This window comes from Parus major, chromosome 2 (assembly GCF_001522545.3).
Source record: "Parus major isolate Abel chromosome 2, Parus_major1.1, whole genome shotgun sequence".
Classification (NCBI taxonomy): domain Eukaryota; kingdom Metazoa; phylum Chordata; class Aves; order Passeriformes; family Paridae; genus Parus; species Parus major.
The window spans coordinates 142,903,087-142,917,565 of NC_031769.1; the positions used below are offsets into that span (position 1 = coordinate 142,903,087).

The 14,479-nt window shown below is 36.3% G+C and overlaps 1 protein-coding gene across 4 annotated transcripts in view; it reads right to left on the reverse strand.

Annotated features, from left to right (window-relative positions):
• The window catches only part of LRRC6 (leucine rich repeat containing 6), a 35,154-nt gene extending 21,642 nt beyond the window's left edge, over positions 1-13,512 (reverse strand). For 2 of the 4 annotated variants that reach the window (XM_015618956.3, XM_015618955.3), the window contains exons 1-7: positions 10,126-11,394; positions 9,731-9,898; positions 7,648-7,725; positions 5,677-5,849; positions 4,477-4,676; positions 3,189-3,374; positions 387-464 (exon numbers count right to left, since the gene is read on the reverse strand). In XM_015618956.3, coding sequence (XP_015474442.1) covers positions 387-464; positions 3,189-3,374; positions 4,477-4,676; positions 5,677-5,849; positions 7,648-7,725; positions 9,731-9,898; positions 10,126-10,171 — 929 coding nt within the window. In that variant the 5' untranslated portion in view covers positions 10,172-11,394. Of the gene's footprint in view, positions 1-386; positions 465-3,188; positions 3,375-4,476; positions 4,677-5,676; positions 5,850-7,647; positions 7,726-9,730; positions 9,899-10,125; positions 11,399-13,377 lie in introns of those variants that run through there. The other 2 variants (XR_001519620.3, XM_015618957.3) reach the window with 2 other exon arrangements.
• Positions 13,513-14,479: the final 967 nt, after the last annotated feature.

Here is a 14,479-nt window from a genome sequence, read left to right on the forward strand (position 1 = left end):
TGGGATGTATTTTTCCACAATTAAAGTGGCTTCTCATACACATTTATCTTCAACAGTTAAACTTTACACTATTAGCAAGATGCTCCAAGAAAAAGCCTTACTATAGAAGGGAAAAAACTAAAATATCTTATACCTTTTACAGAAATACAAGTTCTTCAGTCTTTAAAGACAAAGATGTTAAATTAAACAATCTTGAACACTTAATAAAAATTGATTCTTTTTCCAGCACCAGACTATAAATTTAGAATACAGTTTTCCCACAAGGAATATAATACTGCAACAAGAATTTCTCAGGCCTCTTATTTTTGGATTGTCACATATATTGAAATAGTTGCTCAAATCAACTACAGAGAGATTAGACTATTTAACCTCTTAACCATACATACTTAGGCACATTCACATTCAGAACTTTTCCTTCTGCAGTGACCAGTGTCCAAGAAGTCTTCTCTCTCTTTTTTGATTCCCTTAACAAAACAGAAAGAAAAATTGTTTATGGTTAATCATTAAAAAGTTACATTATTATTTTTAATAGCAAAAATAAAGAAGAGGATGGCAAAAGGTAAGAGTTATTTGGTATTTGATGTTAAGGCTACAATTTAGTTCAGGAACAAACCAGATTGCATCACAGGTCCAACTGCACATTAAGAACATCATCTAAAGATGAGCAAATAATTTATAAAGCCATGTACTACATGGACAGTAACTTCTTCTGCATGTCACCATGCCCATTATCAAACAGAAATCTATCAAATTATCTGGTATACCACAAGAAAACCAGGGATTCCTTAAATGTAAGAAATGGGACGTTTTTCTAGTTAGGAATGGTGAAACTTATCACGAGGTGTTGCCACTGATAACTGGCTTGATGTATGGGCAAGCAATTCTAAAGAATTTTTATTTGTGCTCACTTGATTACTCCCACTGAACAAGTGCTTGGCCTACCTCCAAAGAGCATCTGTCTCCCAGTCACTATTTTGCTCTACCAAAAAGAATTTTAATGGTCAAAAGATTACAAGCAGCATCAAATAGGATACAGTAGGACCAAAGGGCAGACATATAATTTGTTGGTGCATATGTTATATTTTTTGTTGTGTTCTTTGTTCAAAAAATGCAATACATATTCTTGATGTATTGATAATGTACTTTTATATTACTTCAAAACTCACTATCCATTTCCAGCTATTAGCAATTAGACTGTATCTGACTTCCATTTAGTACAACAAACCAACTACATAAGTTTATCTGCCCAAACAAAGTAGATCACAGCAAGATCATTAAGACTTTTAATACTGGTATTTTCCTATGTAAATGTCTAGTACATGAGCAAAGGAAGGAAGAGCACGGAATCTTGGTAACATGAGAAAGAAAGTCAGCTTGCACCTAAGTAAAAATACGGAGTTTTCTTTAAAAATACAGCAGTGTAATTGTCAAGTTGCATTAATCCACTCTTCAGCTGGTCGATATAGTGGGTATGGCCACTTCAGACAGCATATTAAAAGGGAGAATATTTCTCAAAAAAACCCCAATAAAAATGCATTGCTTCTTTTTTGTTCCTGAACTTATTTCTTACTATAAGTTCAAGATTAAGAGAATGTTAGAGACAAATTACTAATGATAGACATAAAATATTATAGATTTAGAACACCCTGGGGGAAAAAATCCATAAAAATAAATTTGGTCTATATATAGAATGAATTTGAAAAAGAAATAAAAATACTTAAGTAGACATAGTGGAATGACTACATCAAACCAATTTCTGTTTAAGAAAGACAATTATCCAAGTATTAAACACTATTCTGTAATATAAATCAGCTTTCATGTGGGATTTGTGGGCTGCCAGTCTCCACACCTGAATTCCTAGACTTGACACTTAAATGCCAAGTGAAGAACCACCACTCTGTTCTAAAGATGTTCTCAGAAACACCTCACCAATTATATTCTACCACCTGTTAGCTTTTAATAATCTGTTCCCAGATGAAATTGTCTATTCATGTGAACCATGTTAAGGAGATGCCGTGAAACTTTCTCAACACCAAATGAAAATGAGCCATGAAAGGATTTTTAAACCCTTTAAATGCCTTGGAAATTTAGAAAAATCCAGAAATCAATTATTCTATCTTTATTATAACACTATTTGGATTGTCCTTGAATCTTCAAAGGGAAGCATTTGGAACACATTTGCTTTTGACTAAAGCAAGGCATTTCCAAACACAGCAAAACTCGAACTGGCTAGAATCTGAGTTTCACAGTAGTTCTTCCAGGAAAGTGCTAGAATTTGAATTAATAATAGCAACAAGTTATGCACATTTCCAGATTTCCTGGAGACTTCCCTAGGACCAGCTTTTTCAATACTTAGCCTTGACAAAAATTGTAAAAAGCAAGCCCTTAAAAAGAACAGCTAAAAAAATCTCTGGCACAAATTGTGTTATATAAGCAAAAGAGAGGAAGAAAAAAAAAAAAAAGAAAAAGACATTGTAAACAAAAAGACATTGTAAACAAAAAGACATTGTTTACAATGTCTGTGGAACTGATAAGCCAGCAGCAATAAAATACTGGGGCTTTTTTGTTAGTATCTGAATATATTTTGCATGTTCAGCAAAATCAGTAACAAATTTATAAAGTTTTAAAGGCTCTTCAGTGACCAAACTTCTTCAGATTCACCATGTCAAATAGCACAGATAAAAGAAATAATCTTATTACTCGTGACTAATATCTTTGATCAAGTATGAGAAAAAGTTTCTCAGTTACATGGAAAAAGTGCCTGAAATTCCACTTGTGCAAAACACTTGTAGCATGGCCTGTATGGCATTTACATAATGCAATCTGCACTGTGGATAAATGTTTTTAGAAGAATGTTAAATGTTGAACTACACAAAACAGCTAGCTGCAAAAAAAGTGAAATTTCTAAACTCCATAAAATGAAGTTGAAAAAACAAACTATATTTTAAAACTTTGAGGAAAAATAAAATAAGGAGTACCTAAATTAAGTTTGGAAAACAAAAGAAAACAAAATGAACAATCTGAATAATATTTAGTTTGGACGGAATAAGCCTATTTTAACAAGCAACAGGCATTCAAGCTGTCAGTTCTCAGTAATAATTAATGTCATGCAATCACTTGTCTTGTTCTCTGTACCTTTGAAAATTTCTCATTCTTCAATTTATCAAAGATACTAAAATGAAAAGTACCTTATATTGTCTTTAGCTCTCCGTTTTTCTTCAATATATCTGTGAGTTTCTAATCTAGATTCTGGAGTGTATGGTGTAGGCTCCTCCCAAAATTTTCTGTCTTCATCATCATTTTCAACTGCTCTGTATCTTTCCCGCTCTCCATCTCCTTCTGCATGATTGGCTTTTCCCTGTAAGGAGTCTGGGCTGTACAAGATCACAGAAATATTATCCCAATGAAATGAAGGAAAAGTAACTAGTTAATACATTACTGCAATAATATTTTTTTTACCCAATAATAACTGTACAATTCCTATGAAGAATGGTATATTATATATTTGGAAAACATTCTCTGCTCTGCTTCTTTTATCAATCAACAAAGTGTATTTTGACATAATGTTTTTCATTTACCTGACTATGGAGTGATAGTATACCTATACCTAAACCCCTGAAAACCCTGAGAGATAGTTCAACAGATTTAATTTCAGAAAAACAATTTTCAGATACCCTCACAACTTTCAGGTGAGAGAAAACCTTCAGTCCGTGTGCTGTTTAAGAATTCCCAATATCAGGCAGCAACAGATTAGAAATTTATAAGATAGCAATGAGCATCTCCTCAAATTCAATCTTAACACCTGAATAATTTTTCCTCCCTAGCTCTAAGCTTCTGTAGATCTCTATCAATAGAGAGAGAAAACTGAATTTATGATACAGGTGTGATCTATGAGGAAAAAGTTCTGCAGGCAGCTTCATGAGACAGTTTCTATTGGATTAAAAACAAGATGGGTGGCAGGTGCAGTAGAAGATGAACCCCAGACAAAAATCCTGCTGGCTAGGATAGATAGTATCAGAGACATGAAGTGGAAGAAGTAGGAAAATCAGCAAAAGGCCTGAAATATTCCATTTCAATCTTCAGATGTTTTAATGCTAAGGCAAAAGCAATTATAGTTGAACAGCTGCTTTCTCTGGAATGCCTGCTTTACCTCATATAACAATTTCCAGCTGTTCTCTTGAAAGGAACTATTAATTACACTGCTTTGGCACCCAAACAACTTAGGTTGGAGTTTTGGAAGAAAAAATTCTATTGAACTGTCTGCAGGTCAATAATATGTTTTTAACTAATTGTATTTTTCATCAGAGATAACATGCATGAGGAGAAATAATTCTGCTTGATTGAATCAACAACAAAGATGAACAAAAATATGTAAGTGGAATTACATGAACTCTTTAATGAAAAAAGACAAACTTGTGAATAAAAAAAAGAAAATAATAACATTTACACACAAAGCGTTGCTGTTGTTGCAGTTACCTGTCAAATCCAAGCTTAGAGTCCATTTGTTTCTGTTTCTCATCCTTTCTTTCTTGCATCCTTCTTTGAGCCTCTTCCTTTTCTCTGGCCCTTCTGAGAAGGTAAGTTCGTTCCTGTTCTCTGATTTTCCTTTTCACCTCTGGATAGTTTTGAAGTGCTTTAATCCTCTCCGAACGTTCTATTTCTTTACTATCCAAATACTTCCAAAAGGGGAAAAAGTATCAATATAAATATATGAGATATTATAAACATATCCAAATCAATAAATCTATTAGACTGTAGTTTAATTTTAATAAAGTTCTCTTATAATTAGAAACGCATCTTTCACATATCAATAGCACTATGTAAGTTATGCTTTATTACAAAGAATTAACAGTAACTTGCCATTCAGATCTGAAAATGGTTTTGCGTGTCTAAGATCTGCTTTTAGCATTTTCCAGGAATTTTAATTAGTCTTATTAGACTATACAGTAGAGAGAGTCCCTTCAGACATTTCTGGTCTTTGTCTGACTTTGATTCAGCCCAAAATTATTTCTTTTGATGTGTAAGTTTACTGCCAACTGAGTAAGTTAAATCTACTCTTAATAAGTTAAGAAGTGCCTGTGTTTCTCTGAGGAAAATTGTGAGAACATATTTCAGGCCTGAGACTGTTTCATTGACAGGAAATAGTTACATCAGTTCAGTCACAGCACAAAACCACAATCTCTATTATCTATTTACAGCCAATGCAGTGTAGTGCAATTTTATACCAACTTGTATTTTTTTACTGTCTTGCACTACAGGTTTAGTACATATTGTTGGAATGGTACCAGCAACCCACTAACTTTCTGTGATCATGTTAATAATTTAAAAATACATTGTATATAACAACCACAAGAAAAAAAGTGCCAGAACTGTACAATAAATTTATTTGGAAAAAAAAAACAAACCAAAACAAAAAAACCTTTGTTTAATAATCTCCAATGAAGATGACAGGAAAGTTAATGAATAATTGTGGTTCCACATGAGAATAGAACTAATAATTATCATATTATTTATTGAAGTAATTTATTCTTTGGAATATAATTTAATTTCCTGTGAACATTAAGAAAAAGTCTATTAGCTTCCCAAGTACAGGTGTTTATCTTGTTTAGGATAAGTATTTTAAGTCAACAGTACTCATGCTTTATTTGGATTTAAATTTAAGTTTTAAAATCTTACTTTTAATTGATGAAGAGTTGCCACTACAAACTGTCTGTAACCTTCAAATTCAGTACATGGGTTACCCATTAGAAACAATTCCTTCAGATGAATATTGCATTTTAGGGATTCAATGCTGGAGAGTTCACCAATGAAATTTGCGGTCAGGTCAAGTTTCTTCAAGTCTTCACAGCCTGTTTGAAAGCAACCATAATTCAATTTGTCCATAACGTAAATGTACATGATACACATAGACACATGTACACACTTGGATATAAAACTGTCTCCATTTGTGTTCTGTAAACTGATTTCATTCTATCAGACCACATCTTTTCCAAGACTCTTTCTGAGTGAAAGAGCGACTCACAGCTAAAGTTTATGAGCTTACAATATTTACAGGAATAAAACAAACTCAATAAAACACAAAATACCATAACATTACTGGTTTTATCAGTATCAAAACTTTGAGGACATTTACAGATGAACTATTCAATATTTAATTTTCACATAAGCTGGATTTCATTTTTACAGTCTGTTTGCCTTGATATTTCTTCTCAGCTAAGTCTTAATCATATGGCTAAAATCCAATCCAATTGCTTAAGGACAGCAGGATCAATTATGAGTTTCAGTTCTGAGTATAGTTAATCTCTGGTAATATTATTCAAGTACAAAGATAAGATTTCCCAAAAACTCACTGCAAGTTACATTCTTCACTTTGTGGACTCAGCTGTCATTGTAAATACTTTATCTTTGCTTAAATTTCAAATACCAGTGAGAAAGTGTTTGTACTAAAACAATTCATTACAAACAGAAGCTCTAAATTAGGTAACAAAATGCTCTGGAAAATCTGATTTTTTTAATTTATCAGCCTCTCTTTTTATTATAATGTGCGCATGAACCATAACCTTGACTCTAAGAGTAAAAAGTTTAGCTGAGAGGAAGCTCAGTTTTGATTCACATCACTGTAATCACTTTCCTTTCCTTATCTATTTGCTAAGTTTTATGAACAGTTGAGCTGTTAAGAAAGTAAACAACGTAGAACAATTTATTAGGGAATTTAAATAACCCAAATTTATGCAAGGTCCAACCCCAAAGGTTCTAATTCCTAAATAAATGACAAATCACAGTAATAAATAATGCAGCCTGATAGACAAACTTAAAATTTAGTGGCATGAAAACAAACCCAACTTTCTCACCAAATTCCCAAATATGTCATAACTACCTACTTCAACTTTTTCAAATTTGTGTTTCGACCATTTGCTTGTTTTTTATTTAAGCCATCCTCTTGAACCAGCTTTCAGACTTAAAAACACAAAATAAACCAACCACCCAATTAAACAAACAAAATAAAAATAAAACAAAACCAAATCAAAACACACAAACACAAATAACCAGCCAACCAACCAACCAACCAGTTTATTTGGGGTTTTTTTTTAATTTTTCCTTTGTCAAGGTGGGTATGTTAAAGATACAGCAGCTGGCCTAATCAGAACTGAGAAACAGAAAACAATCAAGTCATAAATCATTCAAGTAATAATGGAATATGTTTATGGGTCGCCCCAAGTCTTAGATTTTAATCTTGGAAAATGCCCTATTTTGCACGTGAAATGTGCAAAAGTGACAGGATAAAGGATTAAGCACAGATAAAACAGACAGGATTTCAAGCAATGAAAGAGAAAAAATCCTCTAAAAACCTCTTTTAAAGAAACCCAGACCCTCAATGCAACCTGTGCTGAGCACAGAGCCTTCTTGTGTGTGACATTTGATTCCTGAAGATGAAATGTGACCCAGAGACATTTAGGAAAGTTCAATGAGAAAAAAATCAGCAGTAGGAAGTACTTGCTAGAAAGAAACATTTATTGAAACCCTGCACCCAAGGATCCTCTAAGTATCCACAAAAACCCTTACGGGTGGGCACGCTTATTGGCTTCCACCATTTCACAATTAAGTGTTCTAATATGAAAAGACAAAATGGATTTTTCAAAATCTGACCTTCCAGATTTTCAATTCTTTCAATGTTGTTCAAAGCCACATTTAAATATTCCAGCTTCTTTAGTTTGCCCACATTTTCTGTAACAAAACATAGATGGATTATTTCAGTTTTCAGCACTGGAAAGAACATTATGGTTTCACTTGCTTACTTTACTTTAAAACAACAATGAAGCAGAAAAGTAGGAAGGACAAATCAGAGTATGTACCACATTAATGGACATTAAAATTTTAATGTTAATAAAAAGAAAAAACAAAAAACTTTTCTGAAAATACAAAATAAAAAAAGCAAAAAGAAATAAGGAAAGTTACAGACACATTTTTATCACAAACTCATAAAACACGTATTTAATTCAAGAGGAATGGCTGAAAAAACATAGCGAAACATTCCATCTTGGGAAACATGACACATCTACAAATTCAGTGACACAAATCCTACCACAGTTTACTAAGAACTTGGGAGAGGTATTTTCTACAAAATTCACAAACAAATGATGACATCAATTTCTCAGCAAGAACTTGTGCAGCTTAGTTTGGATGTTTTGTTTTTGCTGCAGTATTTCTGTAACAGCAGTGCCTGTGCACATGATGATGTGACAGCCAGTGGTACCACTCGTGCACGCTGTGGATGCCTGACAAGCCCCTGCCTGCTCATGGGGAGGGCTGACCCTGAAGCTGCATCAAGGCTTGTGTTAAGACACAGCCCAACAGAGCCAATATAAACCATTTTGTTATGATCTTCAGAGCATGCTTGGAACTGCTGTGTCCTCTGCAAGGACATGCTGCAATCCACTGGAAGAATAATTTCTGCACTTCAGTACTTTGGAACACAGCCCCTGTTGACAGGGGACATTTGGTCCCCTGTTTTTGGTCACCACCATAGTGTCAGGAGGGGTTGGTGGTGCTTGTTTTGGTTGTTTTGGGGTTGGCTTTTTTCATTTGCTATTAAGGTATTACCTCAGAAAGCTGTCACATTATACAATAATATATGAATCACCAAGTTGCATACCTTTTCAACTCCTACAGTTAGATTATGGTAACATAAAAATTGCTTGTCTCAAAAATGAAATATTCTGAAAAAATTTTGTCTTCAAAAAGCAACAATCTGAATATAGTATCCTGTGCTAACCTGAAGGAGGCCTGAGTGTTGACAGAAAAACCACAAGATGATATCTTGTGCCTTATTAAGGACACATTAACAGAGAGAAAACCAACTTATTTTAGTCCCTCTTTTGATGGGGTAAAGAAGCACAAAGTAGTTTAAATAAAACTTGTTCTTTCTGGGAGAAGATTCCTCCACTTTAGGAAATGCGTATGTTATCAGTAGAGACAAAGCTTCCTGATCACCTGATAGGTTTTTCCTCAAGAAAACTTACAGGATTTGCCTACAAGTTCTGAGCACAGAATTTCCTCCTAAAACCTTAGTATTTTTTTTCTTCCTGTTAAGGAACTTCTAAGAGATATACTAATATAATTTCTGAACACTTCCAACTTTTTGTTGTTCATCTAGACAACATGTGTAGAATCTAAGCTTTTCCAGCCCAAGGCTTGATGTCACATTTTCCAATATGGGACAAAACCAGACCATATGAAATTATATCTTCTCCTGCGGTGCAGGAAGACCATTAAGCGTACGAAATAGAAAGTTTAGTTCACACACACTAGACAGTATTTTATCTCAACAAAAATTATTTCACTGTTAACAAAAAGATGATTTTGTGAAAATAAAATTTTAAAAAGAGCCTGAAAAAGCTAATCCTGTGATATCAGAGTCCATGGAATATGGTAAACTCTTTGTCTCTCTGTTTGCCAGAAGATGGGATATTTAAACTATATCCTGCTTTTTGAAATTTTAATCCATAAAATCACACTCATATTTTAATGACTTGTATCTCAGTAGTATCTTTTTAATTTAATATTTCCCTTGCAAATTTCTGAGCTTCTTAGAAATTTAATAAAGAAACCAAGAAAGGAACTCTTGTTAGCAGAACTTTCCCTTAAGTATAACAGAATACTTTTTTTTTTCTGATTTCAGAATTAGGCATGTGAATACATTTTAAAAGAAACATATAGAGAAAAGACTTACCAATTTTTGGAATTAGGTTATTCTGAAGATAGAGAATTTTTAAATCTCGACACCATTTGTCAAGATGCTCTAGCTTTTCTATTTCCTGCTGATGTAAAGAGATTTCTTCCAGTGAAAAAATTTCACAGTTGTTATGTTCTGCACGTCTTCTAACAAGATCTTCGGTGACTGAAAGAAACATTAGATGTCATATTTCCCTGTAATAATTTTCTGCCATCTGACTTATGAGCAAATTATAAAATCATTAAAATATTTTGTTCCACCATACCAAATAGCCTGGTAGGAATGACAACAAAAATAAAATCTGCCAGAAAAGATAACAAAATATCAAGTACCAATTAGCTTCGACCCACTCCGCCACAGTAAACATCTTTTGTGAAGCACAATCACGTCACCTGTAACGTTTGGAAAGATCCATATGAAAACTGCTGAGTCTTCCATAAGAATGTGATACAACCCTTGCAGAAATTAATCCAGCAGACACTATTTTCAGCATAGCTTGGGTTGCAGATTGATTCATGTAGGCAAGTAGTGGAGTGTTTTATGCTGTTTTATTTCCAGATGCCAGATGTTCACACCATAGACAGCAGTGGGGGGTAGAGGGAAGCGAAGTACAGTGTGTCATCATATTCTTCAACAAGCACAGCATGCACAGAAATAAGCAGGATAAATGCTGAAAGTAGGCAGATATTTTTTATGCCATAACTAAGTCACACTTACAAACGTTTATGTGAGAATGAAATGTATACCTAGTATTTCTTAGGCACTACCAGCTCATCAGAGCCAGAAAAGGAGTTTCAGTGGCTGAAAACCACCAGAGACCTGGGTTCAGTTATCATGTTGTAATATTTAATGCCAGGCAGTCTTTCAAACAGTGAAAAGGTTCTGTATAACAAAGGCAAGGAAATTCTATAAGAACCAGTGCTCACTCCTGAGCCAGAAGCTAGAAGTTTGTTTTCAGCACACTGCACCAAAAAGTGCCTGCATTTTCTTTTCCTTGACAAGCACTGGACTACAGTGAAGTATGGAGGAAAACCACAGGGTTTTATCAAATTAGCATAGGTATTTTCATTGTGTTTAATGCTAAAAAAAAGACAAAAAAGCCTTCCAAAGAGAATCTGAAGAAAAATAAGTAAAAAGAAAAAATATATAAAGATCTGTGAAAACAAACTGTTCTTACCATGCATTAATTAAAAGTACTCTTTCACTTCTTTGTCTCAGGGAGGTTTTGTAAATCATCCAGTTTTATTAATGGTCATGGGATGGCTGCACACATTCACAGTGACCAGCAAACTATGTACCAATACAGCCCAAACTCACGTGTGTCTGTACAGCTCCTCTGCCTGCAGTCTTTGGGAAAGGGGTGAAACTGGTTGTGTTTGTATTACATTATTTAAAGATATCCAGGCTTAAATTTCCCTTCTGCTTAACAGAGTTTCACCCGACAGAATTAATTTACAAAATTAAATGTGGAGATACAGATATTGATTGAAGGGGGAACCTGTCTGCACATAAATCGTGTTGGGGAAGGTGTCTTTGTCTCTTTTAACCACATTGAGCAGGTTTATTGCATCTGAACAATCATTTTCCTTTCCACTTGTTTAAAGTAACAGAAAAAGAAGAGGAAAAAAAGTCAATGATCATGACTAAATACTTTAGTCTTCACAATAAATATGAAAAAACATTGACATTTCTAGTCAGTTACTTGGCAAAACTGCTGGAAAAGAAAAAAAAAAGCCTGCTACTACTGTGTTTGGTGGCAGATTTTTCAGTGCCACTATTACCAGGTAATTTTGAGTAGAAAAACAATACTCCACAATCTGCATAAATACACACTGGTAGCAATATTATGCTCTATAACCTTTATACAAAAAGAAGGCATAAAAACTATTCCTGACAGCTTAATTACAGCCCAATTTCCACTTGCTGACGAAAATTGAAATTATTTTTGCAGTAATTCTGCAAAAATGTCCACTTTCATTAACAGATAATTGGCAAAGCATAGACAATCATTCCCAACAGAAGCTACAGAGAAGCTTTAGAAACCTAATTTGAGATCCTGTTGTAGGGAACTGCCTGAATATTTGACATATTGTGTAATATCTAGTTCATTTAAGAGGAACGAGGGGAAACAAGCTTACAAGAGAAAACAAATATTAAATACAATTTTAAATAACAGCATCTCCAGCACATTGACAAACACACTGAACTCACTAAAAAGTTCATTAACCAGATTTTCTGGCATTGTGTGCAGTAATGGGACACTGGAGTAGCAACCTGAGAGATCACAGCTACTCCCAGGTTCCCATGAACACAGGAGGGAATGAGGAATGGCATCAATCAAGCGGAGAGACCAGGTCTTGAAGTTCTAATGCCAGGGCTTCCAAGGATTACATTTTACTCAAAAAAGGAAGCAAAAATGAAGGATAACATTAAAGATATTGAAAGAATAAGCAGACTGATAGCTGCAGGTATATCAGGAGATGGTGGGGGAAGCTGCATTTCAGAAAAGTGAAGTATGCAACCATTACTTTAAGACTCAAATTCATGTTGCGCTGTTCAGGAGATAAAGTCATTCTCCTTCAGGCAGCGCCTGCTCACAGAAGGCATCTGCCAGCTTCCTGCAGGGAGAAGGAGTTCCTGTCCAAAGCACTGGTTTTGCCCAGCACAGGACTGAAGACTAGTGAAAATATACAATCAAAACATATTACAAGACAAATCACAGAAGAAGGGAGCTCCTTTTTCATGAGTAAAAGGTGTGAGCACTCAGTCTTTTGGGTCATACTTCTTTATCTGGAAAAGATGATCAATTCATAAGTAACAGTAGAGTATTTTACCTCATTTGAGGTTTTTCCACATCTGACAGACCTGGGCTCAGACGTAAGCCATCCTATCCAGTATCCCCCCTTGGAGGGGCTGCCCCACACAAGGAGGGGTCCCTCCCGACCTGGGCCATCCCAGTCCCCGCTGCTGGCCCTCCCAAGGGCTGTTTTGAGAGGAAAGGAACCCCTGTGCTTCATGTGGCGAGATAAAATGAGGAGTAATTGCCAAGGAAGAGAAAAATCTGACAGTCATCCAAGGGAGGCAGGAGGGCAGGGGGCTGCCAGGGGGTTGTGGGTATGATAGGCAAGGGAGACAACTGCAGCAAGAGGGAACATGAATCAGAGAATTGTTTAGATTGGAAAACACCTGTAAAATCATCTACTACAACCCAGCACAGCCAAATCCACAAAACCATGTCCCTAAATGTCACATCTACATGAGTTTTAAATAACTCCAGGTGTATTGACTCCACCAGCTCCCTGCTCAGCTTGTTCTATTGCTTGACAACCCCTTCCATGAACAAATTTTCCCCAACATCTAAAACTAAACTTCTGGCACAACTTGAGGCCATCTCCTCTCGTCCTGTCACATGGCAGAAGAGGGCGACCGCCCTCTGGCTACAGCCTCCTTTCACGGAGTTGCAGAGAACGGTAAGGTCTCCCTGAGCCTCCAAGCTGAGCATCCCCCAGCTCCCTCAGCCGCTCCTCATCAGATTTGTGCTGCAGCCCCTTCCCCAGCTTTGCTGCCCTTCTGCGGACACGAAGGAGGCGTGCAGGGCGCGGGGCCCGTCCTGCAGAGGAGGGCAGGCGCTCCCCGACACTCACTGTGCACCATGGCCCCTCAGGCGCCGCCGCCATTCCAGCGCTGCCACAGCAACGGCGCGGCCGGCGCTGAGGGCGGCGCCGCGGCCTGGCTGTAACCGGGCCCGAGCTGCGCCGGCCCGGCCCTGCCTTCCCTCGGCGGGCAGAGACCAAATGGCTTTTCCTCAGGCGGAAATCTCGCGTCTCGGCCTTTGCGTGACGCTTCTGTCCTCCCCCTGCATATCCGTCAACTAGTTTGCCTCACACATTTTAGGCTGAGAGCTTGTTTTCCGTTGTTTGTGAAAGCAGCCTGTTCCAGCGAGTCACAGCCTTGTACAATTTTAGAATCACAGAACAGTTTAGGCTGGAAAAGACTTGTAAGATCATGAAGTCCACCCGTTAATCCAACACTGCCAAGTCACCACTAAACCATGTCTCCCACTGCCAGGCCCACACCTCTAATTTTGTTAGGGGTGATGATTCCATCAATTCCCTGAGCAGCGTGTTCCAATTCTGGGTCACGATTGGCATAAGATTGAAGTGGTAACATCAGGAAAAGTCGGTCTGTATTTCCCATCCATCTTCATTAACCTAAAGGTCTGATCAAACCTGAAGGTCATCTTCTACTAATGGGTAATTCACTTAAAAATTTAAATAAGGGAGTAGGAATTTTTCAATGATCAAATTCATTTATTTAGCCATTTACCTCTGATGTAAATGCAACTCTCCACAGCCACTCTGCACCTTTCTATCTGTACTGCAGATCAGAGGAGTATGAAGGTGTCATTGAGTTAAGACTCCTGAGATTTGTGGAGATGATGAGACACAAAGGAACAGAGGTATTTTATACACTACAGTATTTGTCCTGGTGTATCTGACTGGATAAGTAACAACTCCAGGACAGCGAGATTTACAGAGCTGCTTAGTTGTGGCCCATGGCCCCAGCACATAATCACAGACATTAAAGAAGGGCCACTAATCCTCCTACCTGCACATTTATATCAAATTGCAGGCCTCTTCAAATAATGACTTTTTTGCTAGTAATATTAATTTTTCACTTGGAAGTAAAATTCACAATCAAAGTATTTTAAACAAGGGAAAAAATCTTGGTTTTGCTGCGTACAGT